At 28.1% G+C, this 24,888-nt stretch overlaps 2 protein-coding genes across 4 annotated transcripts in view; one reads left to right on the top strand and one right to left on the bottom strand.

Moving 5' to 3' along the window:
* Positions 1 to 88: 88 nt before the first annotated feature.
* Positions 89 to 24,888, bottom strand: part of Evi5 (ecotropic viral integration site 5) — a 105,274-nt gene continuing 80,474 nt past the window's right edge. Inside the window, exon 13 of the mRNA XM_065507520.1 lies at positions 89 to 209. Coding sequence (XP_065363592.1) covers positions 159 to 209 — 51 coding nt within the window. The 3' untranslated portion in view covers positions 89 to 158. The remainder of the gene's footprint in view (positions 210 to 24,888) is intronic.
* Gs2 (glutamine synthetase 2) lies at positions 7,788 to 23,623 on the top strand. 3 transcript variants are annotated; one of them, XM_065509819.1, is made up of 5 exons: positions 7,788 to 7,906; positions 9,379 to 9,563; positions 22,193 to 22,533; positions 22,598 to 22,789; positions 22,859 to 23,623. In XM_065509819.1, exons 1-5 carry the CDS (start codon positions 7,899 to 7,901, stop codon positions 23,249 to 23,251), a joined length of 1,119 nt encoding a protein of 372 aa, XP_065365891.1. In that variant the 5' UTR covers positions 7,788 to 7,898; the 3' UTR covers positions 23,252 to 23,623. The 3 variants fall into 3 exon arrangements, with proteins under 3 accessions (XP_065365891.1, XP_065365893.1, XP_065365892.1); XM_065509820.1 differs by lacking the exon at positions 7,788 to 7,906 and adding an exon at positions 9,089 to 9,258; XM_065509821.1 differs by lacking the exon at positions 9,379 to 9,563 and having other exon boundaries at positions 7,794 to 7,906.

Raw genomic sequence — 24,888 nt, 5'->3', positions numbered from 1 at the left:
ATAGCGACGGAAATAAAAATTCCAATCGATATTCATAATACTGTTTTTTTTGTACTTAAAGCTTGAACTCCCCAGCTTACATTTGGTAACCTTTTATAAATCCTTGTTTTTAATGCTCCTTTGGGTTTGTTACAAAATTTAGCAATATACAAACAATTTCAAGTATGTTCAATAATTTTTGGTGCTGGATGGGTTGTTGTATAGTACATCTGTAAAGGAATAACTTATATTAGAAGTTTACAAGAGAAATATAGAATGTAAAATATTTTAAATATATTTTAAAGTAATCGAAATAAATTTCGAATGCTACTTCGCACGTTATAATAAGTATTCACTTTATACGAATGATGGAATTAACCTACACTCTAGGCCCTACAAGCCTGTTATCTAGTGCTAGTCCGAAAAACGCTCAGAATATGGGGCCAGACACGAAAACGTAATATTCCATCATGTTTACGCTCGGCCACACGTTGCAATACCTGTTAAAACGTATTTAGAATGAAGAGTTTGGGAAGTTTTGCCTCACCCGCTTTATAGTCCAGACCGTACCACATCCCACTACTACATATTTGTTTCGATTAATGCAGAACGCTCTTGCTGGAATACTCTTCACTTTGGAACAGAGTATTGGCTTGATTTGAGCTTGGCCTCAAAAGATGAGCTGTTCTTTTGGCTAGGAATCCATATGTTGCCAGAAAGATGGGAAAAGGTCATAGATAACAATGGCCAATACTTTGAATAAATTTATATTGTACAAAATTGTATATTGGTCTGTATTGTCCTACTTTAGAGACCCCACAGGGAGGTCTATCGTCAGAAAAATAAACTTGAATACTCCTCAGCAACGCCTATGGGAAATTTCATGTCAATCGGATCAGTGAGTGGCAGATTTATTTCCAAAATATTTTGATTCTGCGTCACTGTGCAATGTTATTCATGATTTTTCATCAGATATAGAATTAATCACATATTTAGCAGCTTTTCTAAATTAATCCCTTGTTTATATAGTTAAGTCAATTATTATACAATTCACCTTCGTGAGAAGGGTATATATAAGTTTGTCATTCAGTTTGTAATTTCCACAATATAATTTTCCGACCCTATAAAGAATATATATTCTGGATCATTATAGATAGCGGAGTCGATTAAGACATGTCCGTCTGTCTGTTTAAATCAATTTTCTGAAGACGCCTATTTAAAATCAGCAAAATCGGTCCACAAATGTCTGAGATATGAGGAAAAAACAAAGACAACCTCGATTTTTTAACCTATTTTTGACCTATATCTGGATTACTAAGTCATTAATATAGACAATATAGATATCTAATGATAGATATTTGCAACGACGTATATAAGACCATAGGAAGTTGGACCTACAATAGGTAAAAATCGGAAAAAATATTTTTTAATCCGAATTTTTTTTTCACGAAAAAAAATTTAAAAAACCAAAAAAAAATTTAAAAATTTAAAAAAAAATTTTAAAAAACAATTCGAAAAAAAGTTTTTTTTAAAAAAAAAATGAAAAAAAAAATTTGGAAAAAAATAATAAATTTTTTTTACCTAAAAATATTTAAAATTTGTATTTTGAAGGGTGTATAAGATTCGGCACAGCCGATATGTAATTTCTTGTAGTTTTTTATATTAAAAATTTGTTTCAGTTTGGAAATGTGTTCGATTTCATTATTAAATTTAAAATATTTCTTTAGATCAAAATTATTTAAGATTGAAGATTTGTTTGAGATTTTAGAATAAAAACCTGGGGGCATAGAATAAAATGTACATAGAATTCTTACATAGTAGATACTGCAAACCTAAGTCTTGCAACAACAAAATACATTTAAATCAATATATTTTGTTGTTATGTCAGCCATAAAATTTTGGAGAGAGTAAATATTTTTAATATATTTTACTCTCAGTTGCGCCTCTATGTAGTTCTACCATAGGCCTGGGGTGTTATTGTGTAATTTGATTCTTAAGAAAACTTTTTCGAATTTGCATTTAAAGCAGAGGGATTATTAAAGTATAATATACATTTTTACTCAAAAATATGGGTAGTTATCACAGATTGAGTTTGCTTTATAAAATAAGCGTTTTATTAATTACCATGTACTACAACTTTTTGAAAAATAAAAGCCGAAAATCATCTTTAAATTTGAATTGAAAACAACATTGTAATTGGACTGCGTGTGATTTAAAATGATTAGATTTGATTAACGTTAAATGCAACAAACTATTATTTTGATTTTGCGAAACAAACCTTCAAACATATTTAAGCATTTACATACATATTTTGTTTGTGAAAAATAAAAATATGTTTAATAAAAAAAAAATTGTAACAAAAACAGCATGTGAGTGTTTTAAAAAATTTAACAAAAATTAAATACGAAATATTCGTACATTGGAGACAGAACAATGAATATTATAAACCCTACAGTCTGCGATCAACAGTAAGCTATACAATTGAGTTTTAGTGTGAAACTGTAAATACACATAGAACGGAAAAACTCCTTTCAAAGACCTAACTCAGTTGTCAAAAACCTAAAAAATCACACATACGAATCTTGTTATCACTTTGGATTTTGACAACTGAGTTAGGTCTTTAACATGAGAGTTTCCGACCTATGTGTATTTACATATGTATGGCTCCAACAATATCCTAAAGAAAAACACTCAATACATAGATAATCCTGTTTTTCTTTAATGTGCTGTTTTTCTATAGCGAACGAGTACTTTGAGTGGAAATTTAACATGTGTTTTGTTATTGTAACAAAAACAAAATGCATGTAAAACGTCCACTCAAAGCACACGTTCGCTATAGAAAAACAGCATAAGTACGTAAAAGATTACTTTGGATTCTAGTTCAAACACTTCATAAGAAAGAGATCTGTCAAAGGATGGAGGGAGTAAATTGACACATTTAAGAAGTCTGTGACAGTTCACTGAAATCGATTGAAAATTCATAGATAAATTGTCCACTAAATAGCTTAAAGTTCATTGACAAATTGTGTACGTTATAACACGGAATAAATAATTGTGACAACAGGTCTGTAACAAATGTAATAAATATATTATAAGACCAACATTTTCTTACAATTGAGGGTGGGTATGTATTAAAACAATGTTCTTTATTTTAGTGGGGTCAAATCTGCTGAAAGTCATTTAAATTTTTGTGATCATACACATGAAGGTAATTTTACTTTAAATAGTAAAATATTTTACGATACATACAGATCTGTATTATATAATAAGAGTAATAATCACAATAATCATGTTACTCGTAGTTATTTGATTGTGTCATGAGGATTTGATTTGATTTAAGTGGTAAATGAGGTTGTTCGTTACCGTTGGTTGCTGTTGGAATGAATATTCATTGGGGGTTGCTAAGTCAGACTTGGGGGGCTTATTGTTGTTACACTCGTCATCGCGATCATCATCTTTAGAGGGTGTCATACACATTTATTGCTTATCATTGTTTTATATTATTTCATGTTTGATTTAATTTGCAAATGAAATAAAAATGAAAACTATATACTCGTTTATTTGCCAAGTACCTTAATTTCCTATTTTATTTTAGGAAAAAACAAGTGAAATCCCGTGTAAGTTTTATTTATATGGTTGTTTGACCGTTAAATTGAAAAATTGTGTGTATTTGAAATGAATATACTTAACCTTGATTAAACAAAATTACCCTTTGGTTTGAAATTGTAGAAATGTTTACGTGAAAGTAAATTATTAAATAATTTATTAATACGAAATTTACCATAAAATGTTTGTTTGTGCTGGTATGAAGGCAAACATTTCAAGGTACCGGCAGTAACTTACATTGGAATTTTGATTTGTAAAATACCTTAAATATTTAATAGATTTTTGGAAATCAATTGTTTTTTAATAAATATTCAGGCCTGTTACACATTTCGTTCAGAATGGCTTCAATTTTGTTTGATTTTGTTAATTCCCAAAAGATTTTATAGTTCTGTTTTAGGAGAAATCTAGGGTTCATAAATGTCCGGCCATTTTTCATTTCCGGGACTATTATAATATAATAAATTAATCCAAAAACTCGTTTCTATATTGTATTATTAGCAATAATTACAAACCTCTTATTAAACACAGGGCGAGTAATAATAGTAAATCTTTTACTTTGTATCATGGTAGAATCAACAAGGTACAATTATTAGGGAGAGTTGTCAATATTTCGTTTTGTTTTTTTCTAATTTTCTTTTGTTTGACGTTATAGGGAATGTATAATTGAGAACATACATACTTTCTAATAATTGTACCTTGCTTGTTCTGCCATGCTTTGTATGTACTTTAAATGAGCTCAGTTTAAACATTATCTGAAACATTCTGTTAAAAACTGAAGGATTCCTAGATTTTTTTACAAGTTAAAGAAATGGGGTACATTAAAGCTTTTCGAATAAGCAGTGTTCATAGACGTTTGCCTGCCTTTTAAATATCATAATAATATAATTGACCGAACACTCGTAGTTTTAAGGAATCAAAATTCAATAATGTTCATACTAAAATCTGGATAAAATCTCGATAAAAAACGTAATTGCTTTTTCAATTGAGAATGTCATTATTTACATATGTACAGTGGTGGCCAGGAATTTAAGACAAAAATTGTTTGCTAAATTCCATGTAATTGTCAATTATTTTTTCAAATATTTTTACAAATATGTATGCATGAGGACTGTTTTAGCACACAAGTGTGTTTTATTCGACTGTGTCAATCATACATATTCACCATGAACACATAAAATTTTTCGACAACTTGACCAAAAATTTTTTTTTTTAAATAAACATATTTTCTCACATTTATATCATTATAATTTTATTATTATAAAATATTCGGACCAAATTTCGTATTTTTAGTTCCATTAGTTTCGGTCATATCATGTTATTTACAGCGGATGTTCGCTGAGGTGGGTCAACGTATTTCCACATATCTTTGTCCATATATGTTTTACCGATTTTTCCAAACATTTTTCAGAAACTAGAAACATTAATAATAAATTTCATACCCTTAGAGGTCCTTTTATTTTGGCTCTATCGCACTTAAAATTCAGTTGATGAAAAAAATTCAAGTATTTGTCTTAAATTGGTGGCCACCACTGTATATCTCAACATACAAATATCCTTAGAATTTGTAGTGTTAAGTACCTTATAATTCCTATAAGAACTTAACATAAGGTCGATCTACTGGAAAAGTAAAATTTCTATTTTTTTAAAAATATATCTCAGTGTTTGTCACACAGATAAAACAGTTTTGGTTGTGATAACGATTCAGTCTAAATTACTGAATTTTTATGTTGTAGCTATGGTTTTTATCCAGGGAATTCCCGGGAATTTTGTCAATTTTTCACTACCCGATTCCCGGGATTCCCGACTAAAAATCCCGGGAATCGGGAATTAAAAAGTGACGAAAATACATAGAAAACAAGCTTTTTTCAGTTCTTTGCTTATATCTTGGCAATAATAGACCGCTTATTATTATTATTATTATTACTTATTTGGGGTTTTTCGTATGACAATTTAAAAAGAGAGTTCGTTATTTATATAATTTATTTCTTATTGAATCATTCTAATTTCTTTAAATTTCTTCTTCAATTCATTTATTAAATTATTAAATTTTTCTTCAATTAGTTTTGTAAATGATTTGTTTTAACAAAAATTTAATCATTCAAAGTTTGAATAAATTCGGTTATTAATTAACTTTAAAATTAATTCAGTTTAAACAAAGGATTTGGAATGAATATAAAAAATTAAATATTAGGAATGGATTTATGGAATCAAAGGCTGACATTTTTTAATTACGGATTAAGATTTTAGTGAATTAAGCTAAAATTTTATTAATTAATTCGAAGCTCAGATATTTAATAATTATAACACTAAGTTTTTATATGAAATTTGGCTATAATATTCCTAATTTATAGTATCATTATATATTTCGGAAATAGCCGGGAATGTAGAACAAAAATTTCCCGATTCCCGGGAATCAAAAAAGGTCGGGAAATTAAAAACCCTAGTTGTAGCTGATAAATCATAATTGGGGTGACAAAAATTCGGTTATTTCAATTATAGTTATTCCATGCTGCTTTTCAGTTGCTGATATCGAAAAAATCATTTGTTTAGGTACAAATTACAACCATGTGCAGAAATAGTACTGTAATTTAAGAAGAAAATTTAAAAATTTATTAATTTAATATTCTTTTACAAAATTCCCAAGTTGAAAAAAATCCTAAAAATGTGAATTTTAAGATTTTTACACATTAAGACCACATTAGGACCGAGTTTGATAAGAAGAATACATAACATATTCAAACCATACTATGCTTTATAAAACTGTATTAAGTTGGGGATTGATTCCCTGCTTTCAGATTTCAGAACAAATAAGATAAATCTGAAATTCGACATAAAATGGGATAAATGTGGAAGGACATATGAAGGACCCCTATTAAAATCTATTCCACTCTATAGGCGTACAAATGTCAAGTACGATGACATGGAAGGTGAAGGGTATAAAAATAGGTCAAAAATCGATGTTGTCCTGGTTTTTTCCTTATATATCAGCCATTTGTGGACTGATTTTCTTGATTTTTAAACCGAGCCGGAAGAATTCCGGAGATATTGATGTATGAATCGTGTATGTAAGTTATTTGGGGGCTTCGGAAAGTTGATTTCAGCAGACAGACAGACGGACATTTCTTAATCGACTCCGCTATCTATAAGGATTCAGAATATATACTTTATAGGGTCGGAAATGAAAAATGTAGAAATTACAAACGGAATGTCAAACTAATATATATCCTTCTCGCGAAGGTACAAAAATCGATATTCAAAACAGAAGATACGCCATCTATTGTAAAGCATTTTTATGTTATACACACAATAGTTTAAATTTGGTAGGGCTTTGGGAAAAACCTATTAGTATATTTCAGACGTTTTTTATTAAGCCATTCCTGTTGAGTTTGCTTTTCTAAAGGTATTTATAGACGGCAATACTGAGTATTAATATTTGTCAAAAACTCAAGTATCATAATACAATTTCATCATCTAAACAAAATTTGTATTAGATTTTCAAAAAATACAAATGATTTTTTTGATTTACGGTCGGTATTGAAAATTTGTTTAAAACAATTCAAAAACTTTTTATTTTCATATGTATCGGGTATGTATTTATAAAAACAAATAAGGCAAATAAAAATGTCAAGAAAATATAAAATAAAAATTAAATTTTCAGAAAAATATCAATCAACAAAGAAATAAAATATTTGTAATACTATCGTGTAAACAATAAATGTTTTTTCAAAACGATTTTTTGAAATACCGACTGATTTCAATCATATTTTAAATTTTAAAAGTGTTAATACTCAGTATTGCCGTCTATAAATACCTTAAATAATATAAAATTGTTTACGCAACTTTTTTTTAGGGTGCAAATTTTTGATATTTTGTTTTCTATATAAAACTATCTCCTTAAGCCGAGATTTAGAAAATAACACCAACAAGTTATCCAAAGCACTTCCTTTACCCTTAAAATTTATATTTACCAAATATTTATATTAAATTCGTCATCACTCTACAAATTAAAAGCTTCCGCGTAAAATATTGATAAACGCCACAGAAAATTTAAAAAAATAAAATGTAAAAGAACTGTAAAATATTTTCATTAAATAGCTGGTGTGAAGGTTAAATATTGCAACAAACTAAAATTAACACCTACAATTGCAATATTGGAAAAAACTATAAATAAATGAGATTTAAAACACGAGTTATTAGTAATTATTTTAACTGCAGCTAAAGAACATCGAGCAAAACAAAACTAAAAACAAAATTTTGTTTTAATTTAAAAAAAAAATAAATTAAAAAGTGTTAATAATTTAAAATAAATAAAAATGTTGCCGTAAGTGTCAACATTTCCTACAGGGCAAATGTTTTTGCAAAAACAATGCACCCCTTTTTAAGTTGTAGTAGTGTATTTTTATTGGCTATATTGCTGATGTAAACAATAATAAAAAAGAGAGTGGAAAATAGATGAGTGTGAATGTGAGAATTAAGAGAAAATTGTTAAAATTTTGTCAAGTACTTGTAATTTAATGTTGGGCTTAATTTTAAAAAGAGCTGGATGACAGGCAGGTTGATTTAACTAAATAATTGACTTGAGTGACAAGATTTGACCACACACACAAAATTTACTTGAATATTAAACCATACAATCATTAATTCATTGTTTTTGTGGACGTTTTACTTATTCCATTTTGACATTATTATTGTTTATAATGTCGGTGAAACAGTGGGACTGTTGATTGAAAAAAATATAAATGTTTAGAATTATTTGACTGATCGGTACAAAAAAGTGTTGGCTTATGTTACTGAAATTACTGCAATTACCGTTGCTGAAATAATTCAAATAATCGTTACCGAACCTTTTAACAGTTTAACCAAATTTGGTTAAAAATATACCTTTGGAATGAAGACCTTGGCCGGTCCGAAATTCCGTATTTTTAAGTTATACAGCCAATAAAAACTCCAGTTTAGAAAATATAATAAATTTAGCTCATAATTATATTATTTCGCGATGTTTGCTTTTGTAAAAATCATCAAAGATCAAATAAACATTTGTTGAAAATAGTGGTTACGTTTTTTTTCGTAAAATATTTGTTCTCTGTGAACGTACCTTTAGAATTAGATTTTAGTAAAATGTTACGATATACAAATTTATTCCAAAAGTTTATTTGCTTCTCTATAATTATTTAAATTTTTGCAGCAATAAAACCACAACAACTTTAAAAGTTGATCACCACTTATATCGCAAACCGTCCCACTGTGCGTAGTAATATTGTCGTCATTATTATCATTGTTGTTGTTTTTATTGTAGTCGTTACACTAACTCTTAATAGTGGGATCATTTATTTATAAACATAAACACAAAAACAAAAGCAACAAAACAAATCAAATACAAAATTGCATTTGTAGAAATTATTTTTATTTTTTCTTTAATTCAACAATTGTTTTTGTTTTACTATAATTTTCTATGAGTTTCATTGTGCTTGAAAACTTAACGCTAGAAGAAGGAAATTCTCGTTATAAATTCTGATTGAATGTCGTATTCCAGATTAGTTGCGTTCCAGTAGCGTTTGCGCGAATAACGAGTTGAAATCAAATAAAAGTGAAATTTTTATTTCGAAAATAAAAACTGAAATTTAAACATTCCTTAATATTTTAAATTCAATTTTGTTTAAACAACTAGTGAAAGTAAATATCTGAGTGTTTCATTTTGTTTTTTTTTTTCTAAAAAGAAAATCAAATAAATTTCAAAAAAATCCTAATTGTTTGTGTGTATTTTTTTCGTTTGTTTGGTTTATTGTCGTTTAGAATGTCGAATAGAATTTTGGAAGATTCACCCAATGCTCACATTAACAAAACGATTTTAGATCGTTATTTAAGTTTGCCTTTGAAAGAGAACATCGTCCAGGCAACCTATATTTGGATAGATGGTACTGGCGAAGATTTACGTTGCAAGGATCGTACCTTGGATTTTATACCATCGAAACCGAGTGGTAAGTTGAAAAGAAAAAAATGTAAAGCAAATAGTATGGAAAATGTGTGAAATAGTGATTTATAACTTATAATAGATAAAATGATTATTTGCGCGTTAAAATAATTCATTTTATTAAATGTTTTACAAAGAAAGGGACGGATAACGAATTTACAGCAATAAATAGACAATTTTGTTTAATTTAAAAAAATAAAACAATGAATATAATAAAATAATGCTTAAATTTAATTTTCCAAAATATATTTTTGATTTATTACTTCAAAATTTTAAATGATATAGAAGATATACCCAAGATACATTTAATTTTTGAGCAAATAGTTGATTAAATGAGAGTCAACTAATTGTTAAGCAAATATTTATTTGATCTTACGTGAGTTTTGTAAGAGCAAATAATTTAACAATATATTTATATTGTATTATGTATTTAATATGCAAGAAATCGTTTTATTAAATAAACATTTATTTAAAAGTAGGTAGAATATTATTTATTTTGATCACGCTTACTTTATCAAAAATTAGTACTTGAAAATTTAAAATTTTAAAAAGTTTGAAAATTTCTTTCAAAGTTTTACTTTAATTTGAAAATCGAAAAGAGAGTAATATTCATTGTCGCCAAAATGAATTTTGGCTGTTCTTTTTAAAGCTTTGGTTTTAATACCATCAAAACCAAAGCTTTAAAAGAATTAATTCTTAAGTAAATTTTCAAAATGAAATACAATTTTCTTTCTTAATCATACCATTAAAGAATTCATTACGAATTATTTTTTTCATAATTCCTTAGTGCTTCCCTTTTGAATCATTAAAATTTTCTTTAATTGAAATCCTTTACAAAATAACTTTAAAAATCTATTGAATAATTATATTTTTCGTCAGTTCAAATCTATTACAAAAAGGTTTAGTGAATTTTCAATTCATTTTGTAAATGATTAAAAGCTAAACAAAAACGAAACTGAATGAAGAAACAATATTTTGATTCAATTTGTTTAGATATGAATTAACAATAATTAAATCTTTCAAAGGTTGAATACATTTTATTTTGAATTAATTCCATTATGAATTAATTCAACAATGAATGAAGTTAAAGAATTTGTTATGTTGGGAATGATTTGCTTTGATTTGTTTGAATATAATGTGCTATTGTAATCAAAATGAAAAATTGTATTAGATTCATTGCTTATGATGTTATTTTTTGGCACACCCGATTAACAAATTAAACTTCTTTGCTGGGTTAATAAACAATTACTATTAATTAATGACTGACAGATCATCTGACGCACACAATGTGCAATAATTTGAAATTAGCACAAATACCAACAATATCTTGAATTTGTCTAGTGTGGACAGCTCTTGTCGATATTATGTTCTTGTTTGAACAATGTTGTCAAAACATCTGTTCGAACAGCCATGTTAGCCATTAAATGACATTTTTACACAAAAATACCGTCATTAATTGCGATTTATGAATAAATCATTAACGTAGTTCGAAATTTTGTAAATGCAGAATATCGCACCTTTCTTTTGTAATCCAACAACAAAATAACAGGATTGCAATTGTCACACAATCAATGCGTCTTTGCAATTGTACTAAAAATGGTTTAGTTTGTTTTGCAATGAGTATTGCGTTGCCATCACTCACTCCCTTTCAATAAGACGAAATTAAAATAATAGAGACAGTGAACGAGAAGAAGAAAATAAACAAAGATGTTAAGATGTTGCCATATTTTAGAGGCTTTTGCTTTGCAAATATTTTTTTAAATCAATAACAGAAAACTGCAGTTCAAAACGTTTGTAATCTTAAACGGATCAAATTTAGTTTTTATCAGAATTTTATAGAAATCATGCAGCTCTTTTCGATTTGCTGACTATGGAAACCATAACAAATTTAATCAAAATAATTATATTTTCACACATACGGGTGATCCAATAACAAAATACTTGGCAGTATATTAATAAGAATTAGGTTTCTGACAGCATACATAGGTTTTTGACTTTAAGTATTCATATTCATAGTTTTCACCATAAATGACTTGAAACATTTTTGATTTTAATTCACTTCATGCCCCCATTGTCAAAACACAATGCAAGTATACCAGCAAATAGTAAAACAATAAATGAAAATAACTAAAACAAGACGAAGAACTGTTAGGAATAAGGAATGTATCGTGTAAACAGACTATTTCACAATAGTATTTAAGATAGCGAACAAATTAATTTCCTGTTGAAACATTGTTAGAGCTCTTCACAAAGTTGACCTTCTTATCCTTTTAAAATTTAAAATATTGCAAAACTTGATTTATTCATCAATGCATTTTCAAACGTGGTTGACCTGTAACAGAGTCTAAAAGGTGTCAATTTACCCCCTTCTAGGACATCATCATGAAAGCTCCATAACCGGTCCCTATCACCGAGAAACCACTCACTTTACAAATTCTGTATCTGTTCCCTTCCCTCATTAATATCTCATCATGTTGTTAGTGAATTTTTTTTAAATAAACTCAACACTATGAATTTTATCAATTTAATTGTCAACTTGTAAATGTTTTGTCAACTGTTTAAATTTTTAGTTAAACATTCTCGTTAATTTTTTATCTTCAATTCAGATGGCTAAATGTACTTATATGACTAAAAGTACTCTCTGCACGTGATTGCATTTAATTATTGTATAGTCGTAACAATGTTATTGACTTCGGATGGGCCGCTATCTAAATCCAAATCTCTTCCAGACAAAAATAATGACAAAATAATATAGATTTTGTTGAAGCAAACAAAACGTGTATGCAATTTTTGTTAACTGTTAAAACCAAAATAAGTCGTAAGTGTTTTTAAAGCTACTGGTTTCTCAGAAACAAGTCTTAGTAATTATTTTTATGGATTTGATTTTCTGTGTTTTTTTGAAATTGTTATCTATGATACTTGTGGCGTATAAGTGTTAAATATTTGTTATCACTCATACGTCGGGATGGTACTTTTTCTTATCAATAATTAGGGACTGATTTGTTTTAGATTTTTGTTTGTTTTGTAAAGTAAATAAATAGTAGGTAGGTTAGTGAGAGTAAACAAAATTGAAAAGAGCATTTTTTGGTTCTAACAGAGCTGCGATTTAATTAATTAATTCATATTTTTATTCGTAATAAAAAAAAGGTCCAAACTATCGACATTTCATGAAACACCTTTAGAATTTTTTTTATTTCAATAGCTTGCTGTAATTTCCCGTTGCAACCATTGATCATGAAGTGATAACCAAAGAATTTTCTGATAACTTTCTTAATACTTCTATATCAAGTGGCAGACTTTCCCCTTAGAATTTAATCTCACTGTATCTAATTATTTTTATATTCTATAGGGGGTTTTCTATTTTGTTGAATATTAATTAGGTTTAAAGCGGTGGAAAAAAAAAGAATTTGAAATCCATAAACACATGTAAAATAATAAATAAAATAATTAATTACTTTAACAATTTCTATTGAATAAAATCTTAAAGATCTTATGCAATATTTTTATATATGTATGTATTAACAATGAGACAAAGTGAATTTCCATATTTTCAAATTTCTTATAAAACCTATAATTCATTTCAGTTTAAACGCAGTTAAACTTAGTTATAGGTTTTGCAAAGTTCTGTTAGTACTGTAACTATAAGGTTTTGTTTGTTTTTAGAATTTGTTTATATTTTTAATTAACACACAATAATTTGTTAATATAAAGATGATTTAAGTGTAATGGCCTCAAAAATATGACTAAATTGAACTAATTTCCTTTTTGTGTTAATGACTCTAAGGGGGTATGGTTTTTCTGTTTTGACTAGAAGATTAGCGATTAAATTAAATATAATCTACGGGGTTATCGTTTATTTTATTTGATAGTTTAAGCGGCCAATATAGTCGGATTAGTCTCTGTAAAAAATCCTACGTACAAATAGATGAGAAACAAATATTTTAGATTAAGAGACTTCAAAATATTATATTATTTGAACAGATTTTATTGTTTTAATTTGCTTTTATGGAATTTATCCATATTTATGTTCTCAACTCACACAGCCATCTACAATTTTCTTCTTCTTTTTCATAAATTATTCACTGTTTTGATAACAAAATGTGACATTTTCTGAAGTATGGCAATACTGCAAAGTATAAACTATAATCAAACTGGATTAACGTCAGATTTTTTTTAACTAATCTAGTTATTAAATGGCATTTGATCTTCAAGTCAAAAACCCGCCCTATTTACTTATTTTATCCGGGAAAATCAGGTTTAAGTTTATTTTAATTTATCTTAATATTTGCATTAACCAAGTGAATGTGAATTCTCAGTCACAAATTTCTAATAAAAAATGTATTTATTATTTTATTTAATTAATATTGTTTGAAATGCAAACTTATATTATTTCATAATGATTATGATTGCTTTATTTTTTTACAAGTTTATTTCCTATCAAACAAAACACACGGAAATACTTCATAACAGTTTAAAATATTGGTTTAAACAAAAATTCTAAACATCATAAATAATGGTAAAGTTTTATCAACAAGTAACGACGACTAGCTGCAGATAGAGGGGCCATAGTGGAGGGCAGATTACATTGGGATGTGTTGAAAGCAAATTATTATGCAAAAAACGCGATCAGCAACAACAAAACAAAAATGCAATTCATTATTGCATTTCTCTAAATACAAACATTTTGTTTTAAATTAAGTAGTTGAACAAAAAAAAGCTAAATGAAAAATATAAACAATTGTCTCGCACAATACACCTACAACAGATGGTGACAAAAAAACACAGAATTTCAAATAAAACAAAACGTAAATTATAAAGTAATTTGCACTTGAAAATCTAAATTGTTTTCTTTAATTTTCAAACCAAAACAATAAAAAACGACGAGCTTTTGAATTGTGTAAAAATATATATAGTGCTAAAATATGCTTACGTTTTGTCGTGTTATAATTACTGCAAACAGTTTACAAAGCATTCCAATTAATTACAAAACATAATTTGTTTTTTATTTTTATAATTAAGATAAATCTATGGAGATTTCTTCTCAATTGTCGTCAGCTCTAATATAAAGAAATATTACGATTTTTGTATTGTTAGTAAACAAACAGTATTTACATGTAAATTTACATATATTTACTAAAATAATGAGGCAACAGGGTGTTTGAATATGATTAGTAATTTGGATTAAAAACAGAAGAAAATCAACAAGTCACATTCTCAAAAATAAATAGCTTTATTGTTTATTGCCATATTTCAAACACATCCTTTAAAGTATTTAAATATGGCATGTTTTGCCCAGGAATATGGCTACACTGTGACAATGTAAACAAACTCTGTTCAAATAGAAAATATTACTCTATGTCAATACCTGATACATTTTTATCTTAATAACCGTTAAAATGGTTGTGAAGATAAAAAATTATCATGTATAGTCCTCATTTATTAGTATTATTTTTTCGTTATGACAAAATTGTTAGTGCTTTTGCTCAGACAACTTTGTTGTGACAACAAAAGTCTGTAATTGTTATGATAAATATTTGTCAAGTATAGACAGGGGGTTAATTTAAGAAACTTTTAAGCAAATTCTCATTGCATTACTAATTTCCCAATTTTTTCCATTTTCCGGAAATAATAACAAAATCTGTTTTGCAATCCAACAACAAAATACGCATGGTTGCTATACCATTGTGTCATTGCACTCTCCCTCTCTCTTTCAATATGGCGAAATTAAAATAATAGAGATACAGAACTTGAAGAAGAAAATAAACAAAAGTGTTAAGATGTTGCCATATTTTAGTTGTTATTTGCTTGGAAAATACTGTTATAAAGAAAAAAGTGTGTTTTTAAACTTTAGCAATCTAAAACGTAATGTGTGTACTTTTTAAAATTATTGCAAAATTCTTAAATATTGAGGATGATTTTTTTCAGAATTTAATTACATATTTTATAAATTTTTTCATATATTTCCAATATCATTCCCCTTAGAACTTAATCTCACTATATCTAAGTATTTTCATATTCTTTAGGGGATTTACTATTTTCTTGAATTTTAATAAGATTTTAAATGGTAGAATAATTAACTAGAAACCTATGAATACATGTAAACTAGGGTTCTATAGCTGAAACAAAAAGTCGACTTTTCGACCTTTCGACTTTTTCCGTTTTTTAAAAAGTCGACTTTTGGTAGTTTATGAAAAGTCGAGTTTTCGAACTTTCGACTTTTTAGCTAATCGACTTTTTTCGACTATTTTCGACTTTCCGAATATTTTCGACTTTTTTCAACTTTTTACCTTTTCTTGTAAAAAATACATGGTTTCTACATTTATTGATGCGCCTTTTGTAATGTTTAGCAATAAAAATGAAATTTATCAAGGCGATAATAGAATAATGTTGTAAGAATTTTGTGTAGAAAAAAGCTTTATTTTATAAACATGTATTTATTATTTACATATATTAGCATACACTCCAAAAAAGCAAGTGCAATATTTTTTTTAACAATCTAAAAAGTCGACTTTTATCGACTATTCGACTTTTTTCGACTTTTATCGACTATTTTAGACTATTCGACTTTTGAGATAACATAATCGATTGTTCGACTTTTTTCCGACCAAAAAGTCGATTTCGACTTTTCGACTTTTGTCAGGAAATAGTCGATTGTTCGAACAATCGAACAATCGACTTATGGAACCCTAATGTAAACTAATAAATAAATTATTATTACACAATCTGCAGCTTTTATTGAATAGAAAATCATGTTTAACAAAACTTTAATTAATAATAAACCTATAATAACATGTAAACTAATAAATTATTACGAGTTTTATACAATCTGCAGCTCTAATTCTGATTTCTTCACACTTATTTATATTCATTATATACCCAACAACTTAAGATGAAAACAAGTGTAATTCTAGCCTTGATTCCAGTATCAAGCCAACACAAAACAAATAAAAAATTCAAGCACTTGAATTTATGTTTCCTTTTTACATGAGAATGCTATTGTAATTAAATTGCTTGACACTAAACTCAAGGCTGGAATTACAATTGTTTTTAGCTGGAATTCCAGCAGAAATGCTTATTAAGATTGAAAAATGCATAGTTGTATGCACTTTATCCGATTTCTTACCAAAATGTTTAACATCTTGCTGTAAATTACTATAGATTTACTTAAAAATAACATCATTTAGAAAAACACTTTTTTTTTCTATTATTATGTTTTTATTTTGTTTAAAGGAAGTAGTTTATATTATTTTATTTGTTTCTTTTCTGATATGTCTTTATTTTGGCATCAAGCCATTAACATCAGTAAATTTAGAAAGAAAAAAAAATAATTATAAACAATATTACGTAGTTGGGCTATTTACGGAAATTTTACTTTGACAAAATTTTGTTATTTTGCTTGCTCATTACTGTAAAATTTTTTAATTTACAGAGTATTTATGGTTTTTGTATTAAATTTTCTTTGAATAATTTAGCTAACAAGAGTAAATCAATATTAGGATTTTAATCGTTTGCTTGGCGTTAAAATGTGCTAAGTTATTTTATAAACATGATAAGATCTTTTGTTTTAAATATTGTTTAAATTTATTAAAATAGTTAATTTTTTTCCAAATTTAGTAAGGTTTTTAATGAAAAAATTCAGTTTAATTGAGCATTATATTATAGAAAAATTTTCATTTGTATTTATAGACTTTATTTTATTGTATATTTTAAAGTTTACAGGTAATAACTGTTAAACAGTAGGTAATGTGTATTAAATTTGAAAGTAATTATGTACTCAACTGTCAAATTATATTGCGAACATCATATGTTCACGTGTGGACCGCAGAAATTTTGTTATTTTGTATTTAAAATTTAAATGAAACCAACTTTTAATCCATTAAATGTTAAATATCAGTTGAGAAGAATTTTTGATTAAAATGTATTATTTTACCAAAATGTGAAACTTGGTGAAAGTGTGAACTGTTATCAGAAAAATGTGTTCAATTTAGCACTTGACAGCTGTTTAATTTAAATAATATTAATTAAATTTTCCATTTGGCAAACAAATGCCATTAATTGTTGTCAAATGGAATTGAATACTATTGTTTACGGAACAGAATGAGTCCCTTTTTATGCAAATTAGCCGGCATTTGTTTTTGCAATTAAAACAAATAAATATCACTTTAATAATAGCTTACAATTAGAAAATACATTTACTATAAATGCATATGTAAATTTAAAATTTCTTATTATTATAATTACATACATATGTACATAAATATACAGGGTGTTTTACTTTCATTCTTTCAATAAAATTTCCAAATTCAAAAATAAATAACCTATAAACTACATAGTATTCAAAATTTGTAACTAATTTTAAAGGAGGATTAAAGGCAATAACATTTGAAATTTACGTTCCTATGAAAAGTCCATTTCCCTCGAACGGAAAATTGCTATCGTGATATTCCCATTAACTTTTGATTCACAATAGTTTTTTATTGTTTACAAAATTCCATCTAAAAATTTCAGAACATGGGGAATTTTTTCACGTGAACAAAAATGGGAAATTGTAACATATTTCATGTGAAATATTGATTCTAGAGTTGAATATAATTTTTTTATGATGGGGCGCAGTCTGACAGTACAGATTTAAACGCATGTTTTGTAAACTTAGTTTTAATTTACAGTTTCACTGCGTTTAACAATTGCTAAAATCTTTTTTAAGCTGGCTTTTCACAGCGGATTAAAATATTTTAAAACTTTGCCGAAAATTCGGATCTACGAAATAAATACAAATGTAGATTTACAACTTATTTTGTTAAATGCAGTTTATTTTTACATATAAAATATAAAATTTCAGCACTTTTTGGCCCACCCTTTCCTACTTACATATGTATGTTTGTTTGTACAATGTATGAAATAAGTATAAAATTACAAATTACTTGTTGCATCAAAACGTGAATATTTTAATAAATTATTACATTAATAATACTACTCTTGAATATAAACCTAGAATATTTAAATTAAACTAAAATAGAAACAAATTCAAAAATAAAAATTTATTCGTATTATAAAACTTATAATAAAGCAAGCATCAAAAAGTCAGACATGTGGAACTATAAATGTATAAATTATAAAACAATTTTAAACCAGGTGTACAAGATAGATATTTTGTTGAAAGTATAATTTTTCCCAGGTTACCTACTATTGAATAAATACTGTCAATGATTATTGCACTTGCCTTAATAATTCCTTTTTTTTTAATAATCTTATAGCAAAGTACTCTCAAAATATCTTGCATCTCTAACAGCCCAATTATGAATAATTCCCCGGGAGTTTTTTCCCATTGAATTTGAATAGGAAAAATGGGAAAAGGGAAAAAACTCCCGGGGAATTTTTATTCATAATTGGGCTGAAAGAGAAAATGATGCTCTCATTTTTTGATACACCTGCATTTGTGTTTTAAATATAGATCCAAATATATATTTTAACAGATCATATTACTTGTGGGACAATGTAGACGGCCCTTTACTAATTGTTTCTCATTTTATGAGTTTCGTTGGCATTCTTGTTGTCAGATTATTCTTAAATAAAGATAATTATTAAATAAAAATTTTAATAATTTAAAGAAAACACTCATTTCCAGTCATGTCTTTCTTTTGTTTAACATTTTAAGATTCTATTAAAAATGTAATAAATCTACTTATAGAATTTATATTTTAATTTATTGCAAGAAAGACCTGTCCATACAGGGATAAAAGAGTTGTTTTATCTTGCACATTAGAAAATTTACAAATGTGTAACCTTGTTGACCTTCAAACTATAAATTTACGGTAGTTTAAATAGTTTGTACAAATGCTATTGCAAAATTTATAAGTTGTGGTCGTTTATTGCCGTCTAGTAATTATTAATGAATTTGAAAAGGGTGTGTGAAAAGTGCAGTTTTCTTTAGTTGAGAAATTAAATAGTTAAGAAATTGTATTATTAATTAAAAGTAATTCTAAGAAATGCTTTCATGAATAAATACAGATACGTAATGTTTCAAATTAAATAACTACCCAGCAGTTCTGGGTAACTGCCCAGTACTAGTGATTTTATCTATCACTTAGGGTCACATAATAATTTCGGACATCTAAAATCGTCTTTCAATATCCCTGTTTTTGGATGAATCTTGCTGATCGTTGAACGTTTTGAAATTGCTGATTGAGTAGCTCCCAATGAGTTTTATAACAAATTTCATGGAGTAATGTCTCTATTTCTCATCATCTCTCGCACGTTGAACCCGGTGAAACACCTTCACCATAAGCTTCGGCGAGCAATCGGTGTGCTTCAGCGACATTTTTTTTAAATTAAAGAAGTAAAGCAAAACTTCCTGCACATGACTCTTTGTGAGCACAAAATTCGACATTTTCGAAAAACGTTGTTGTTTACACTATAATGTTTAATAACTAAGTGAGAATAAATGAGAGATATGTATCCCTTAAAAATGACATATAAGTTTTTAAAAACAAAAAACCGCGTTCAAAAGATATGCCCGTTTTTAAGTCATACATCCAATATAAATTAAAAGAGACAGTGTCACTTTACCCCCTGTCTATACCTGATAAATTTTTATCATGATAAACGTCAAAATGGTTGTCAAGATAAAAAAATATCAGGTATAGTCAGCATTTATTAGTATAATTGCTTTGTTATGACAAAATTGTTAGTGCTTTTGCTCAGACAACTTTGTTGTGACAACAAAAGTCTGTAATTGTTATGATAAATATTTGTCAAGGTTACGACAATATATCAGATATATAAACATTAAAAATCTACGTCACTTTTGTCTGCTAAGGGTTTATCAAATACGATTAACCGATTCTAGATTACTTAATGTAAGTAAAATAACTAGTTTCTGTTCGAGGAGCAGTAGCTACTTCTTATACAGAAATATACAGATTGGTATAACATAATATGACTGTCCCATAATACACCCAGCCACAGAGAAATATACATAGAGACGAGACATTCCGATTTGTCAAACAAAAATACAACAAATCATATGTCTCATACAACAACAAAATACATTGAATAGCATGTATTTTGTTGTTGCAAGAGTTAGGTTTTTGACAACAGACTTAGGTTTTTGACAATTACGTCTCGTCTTTATGTTACCCTATGCACCCAGCATTATATACTTTTTAGGGAGTAAATTGGGTAATTCATAAAGTAGAATGAAAATAACAAATGTAGATTACAAAGGGGCGCTAAGTGACAATTGGCTCTTCAATAGATTACTTAGGATGGGCAAAATAACTATTTCTAAAGTACAGTACAAAATAATAGTTTAAATTGACAAATGACTTTACGCTTGATTACCTGGGATGTATAAAGTAACTAATTGACTTCTCTTTGCACTACAAATAGCACATTTGTGTCAAGTGATTAGACATTAGTAAAAATTATTGCATATAAGGGATACATTGACCACTTGTAAAACAATAAAATTTATTAAGAGAATTAGTTTCCAATTGAATAATCTGGCAAAATCAATCAGCTGTTTCTTACTTCATTAATCACCCCTATCGTGAAATATTTCACAATAATTATGTTCCCTTTTCCAATTTTTCGTTCATGAACTTTGTTCACGTGAAAAAATTCACCATGTTTATATGGAATTTTGTAAACAATAAACAGCTGTTACGAACAAAATCAACTATTGTGAATGAAAGATGCATGGGAATATCACGATAGCAATTTTCCTTCGAGTGAAATGGATATTTCATTTGAACATAAATTTCTCATGTTATTGCCGATAGGTGTGAATGAGTTGCTAAAATGATTATTTGAATCAGGTTAGGCTACCGTTACCGTTAGACCCTACATTTACCGCTAAAATACTGTCACCGTAATGAAAATACCCATTTTTGTGTTCCGTAATTGAGTTTATTAAAATATACAGAAGATCAAATTGAATTGAATTGGTTTGATTTTCAGTTCTGAGCAGTTAAGAATGGTTTAATTCTTAAACCAATACGATTTAATGTTTATACTTTCTTTAAACCATTTTTTAAGTAAATACAAACAATTGAATAACAAAAATATATTTATTAAATATCGGTTTTTATGCAACACCCATTATTCATTCGCTTAATAATATAGACATGAACTTATAATGTTTTTTGTTTTCATATTATAATAATAATTATCATTTTGAAATCGATCTTTCTAAACACGTTTCCTTTTTTCTCAAACTATATATTGTACTATTTTCCATATCATGTTTTCCTATTCAATTTCAAAATGTTGTTATTTATTAGTTGTTATTGTAGTTTGTTTTGTTATTATTTAATAAAAATGCATTGGCATTTATAATCTAAAACGTATTTTAATAAATAATTACAGTACTCAAATACAAATCAATTTGAATAAAATTTGCGCCCAAATGATTGACATATTTAGTGTTATTTAATAGTTTAATATGGAGACTGAGATTGATTTAGAATTTGGTTTAGAGCATAAAATGTAATACATATTTGTGGTTGGAAAGTAGTAGCGATTTCTTAATATTATTAATTATATTGAAAATACATTAGTTCATTCGAACCTTTCAATAAGTTATAGATTGATAGTATTTCAATTTATTAAACATTTTCATATTTCTTCTCTTTTTAGATCTACCCATTTGGAATTATGATGGCAGTTCTTGTTATCAGGCTAAAGGATCAAACTCCGATACCTATTTACATCCCGTAGCCATTTATCGGGATCCCTTCCGTCGTGGCAACAATATTTTGGTAATGTGTGATACCTATAAGTTTGATGGCACACCCACCGATACAAATCATCGCAAAACTTGTCTAGAAGTGGCCAACAAATGTTTGGACGAAGAGCCCTGGTTTGGTATTGAGCAAGAGTATACATTCCTTGATTTTGATGGTCATCCATTGGGTTGGCCCAAAAATGGTTTCCCTGGACCCCAGGGACCCTACTACTGCGGTGTGGGTGCTAATAAGGTAGGTTAAATAAACATATACTGCTAAAACTGTAAATATATTGAAAACAAATGTTTAATTTTAGGTTTATGCCCGAGATGTGGTCGATGCTCATTATAGAGCTTGTTTATATGCTGGCATTAAAATCTCTGGCACCAATGCTGAGGTTATGCCCGCTCAATGGGAATATCAGGTGGGACCCTGTCTTGGCATTTCGGTAGGTGATGAATTATGGATGTCTAGATTTTTGTTACATCGCATAGCTGAAGAATTTGGCGTAAGTATATCTTGTATTAAATTTTATAAACCAAAACAACTAAACTTAAAAATAAATATAATTTTTCAGATTGTAGCAACTTTAGATCCCAAACCCGTGCCTGGTGACTGGAATGGTGCTGGTGCCCACACCAACATCTCCACCAAGACCATGCGTGAAGATGGTGGCATTAAGGAAATCGAAAAGGCTGTCGCCAAAATGTCTAAACATCATGATCGTCACATTCGTGCCTACGATCCCAAACAGGGTCAAGATAATGCTCGTCGTTTGACTGGCCATCACGAGACCAGTTCCATCAACGATTTTAGTGCTGGTGTAGCCAATCGTGGCTGTTCCATTCGTATACCTCGCGGCGTCAACGATGAGGGCAAAGGTTACTTTGAAGATCGTCGTCCCAGCTCTAACTGTGATCCCTACTCAGTTGTTGAGGCTATTTTGCGCACAATTTGTTTAAACGAATAAGCAGCAGCGACCGCAAGTGAATAGTAAAATTTGTTGTATTTGACCCAAAAAAAATGTCTGTCTCTAAACGATAAGATTTGTTACTAAACGATTTTATGTTAATCCAAGAATATGTTAATTTATTTTGTTAAAACTTGTCATAGTATTCAGTTTTTTGTTATTTTAAAAACATTTATTTTGTATTCATTCTTAAACTCAGTCTCATGTTTGAATTTTTAGTTTTAATTTTATTTAATTTTTTTTTTTAATAATAATAAAAGACAATTTCTTTAATGACATTATTTAATCATAGCTCAGTTATTATATCTATAATTATATACATATTACAATAAAATAAAACAAACTATATATGAACAAAAGAATATTAATAAACTGTGTTTGAATTAATAAAATAAGAAATCAACTAGCAGAAATTGCATATAATCAGTGGTTTTCAAAACCGATTCCGACAATGATTGGATTCTATGACAACCCCGCTTTTACTTAAGAAAACCCCACCAGAAAAAGTCTAACGGGGTCAAATCGCACGATATCGATGTCCAATTTTATCACCTAACAAATGAGGTGACCATGCCTTCAAATTGATCGAGCAGAATGTCCAATGTGGCATGAGCTGTATAGCTCGTAGTGCCGTCCTGTCATCAAATTCAGGCAAAAAGAAGTTGGTAATCATTGAACTTTAACGATGATGGCCTGGTCAACGTCGTTCTCAAATAAATATAGGCTGATGACGCCGTCATCATGAATTTTTTGGGATGTATTGGTTCATTGTTTACTGAACCTGTGGACTCAAATTTATCAAGTACACTGCTCTCGGTAGGACGATTATGTCAATTATGTGTTGTTTGATAAAACAATTTTATCATTTGCACGTGATGTTGAACGCTATATCCGTCCATGGTGATTTGGCAAAACGAACTGAATAAATAACAGGATATTCGACAGATGTAACTTCAACAAACTGTCAAAGTTCGGAAGTCCCTATTGGAAGACCCTTTATTTATTGTGATTTGAAATAGAAGGCACTTAAATTATTTTAAAAAGCTTTCAAAGTTTTTGAAACGAAATATAAGTTATATTTGCATTTATTGGCATTTTGCGATAAGTGCCTTGAGGCATGCTTAAGCATTAGAGGGTTAACATATTTTTTTTATTATTTCTCGAGAATGGAAAAAGTCCCGGATATTGGGAACACTAAACATTAATGCACTATTACTGCATTTACGAACGAACCCTTTAGTTTCACTCCGACTTTACGAACGTTAAGAATAATACGAGTATTCTTTTTTAAGAAGGCAGCAAAATGCAACGAAAAAGGTATTCACTCTTTGCTGTAAAAAAATCGGAACTATTACATCATTGTAAATATACTAACGCAAATAGTTCAACCCTTCACCATGAATGATAAGGTTGTTGTATATAAGTTTGTAATTTCTACAATTTTCATTTGCGATAACACAAAGTATTTCGGATCCTAATAGATAGCGGAGTCTATTTAGAGCATTGATGTCCATTTCATAGCACAATTGTGCAAGCCAACCACACACATTTTCTTATTAAATATACCCTTCACCTTCGTAAGAAGGGTATACATATATAAGTTTGTCATTCCGTTTGTAATTTCCACAATATAATTT

Source organism: Calliphora vicina, chromosome 4 (genome assembly GCF_958450345.1).
Source record: "Calliphora vicina chromosome 4, idCalVici1.1, whole genome shotgun sequence".
In the NCBI taxonomy this organism is placed as follows: Eukaryota; Metazoa; Arthropoda; class Insecta; order Diptera; family Calliphoridae; genus Calliphora; species Calliphora vicina.
Note: the sequence above shows the minus strand (reverse complement) of the source record. Positions and strands in the feature narration are given on the sequence as shown.

Coding starts and splice junctions, on each gene's coding strand:
- Gs2 (XM_065509819.1), top strand. Junction 9,564..22,192: donor TATACCATCGAAACCGAGTG/GTAAGTTGAAAA, acceptor TTCTCTTTTTAG/ATCTACCCATTTGGAATTAT. Junction 22,790..22,858: donor GCATAGCTGAAGAATTTGGC/GTAAGTATATCT, acceptor ATAATTTTTCAG/ATTGTAGCAACTTTAGATCC.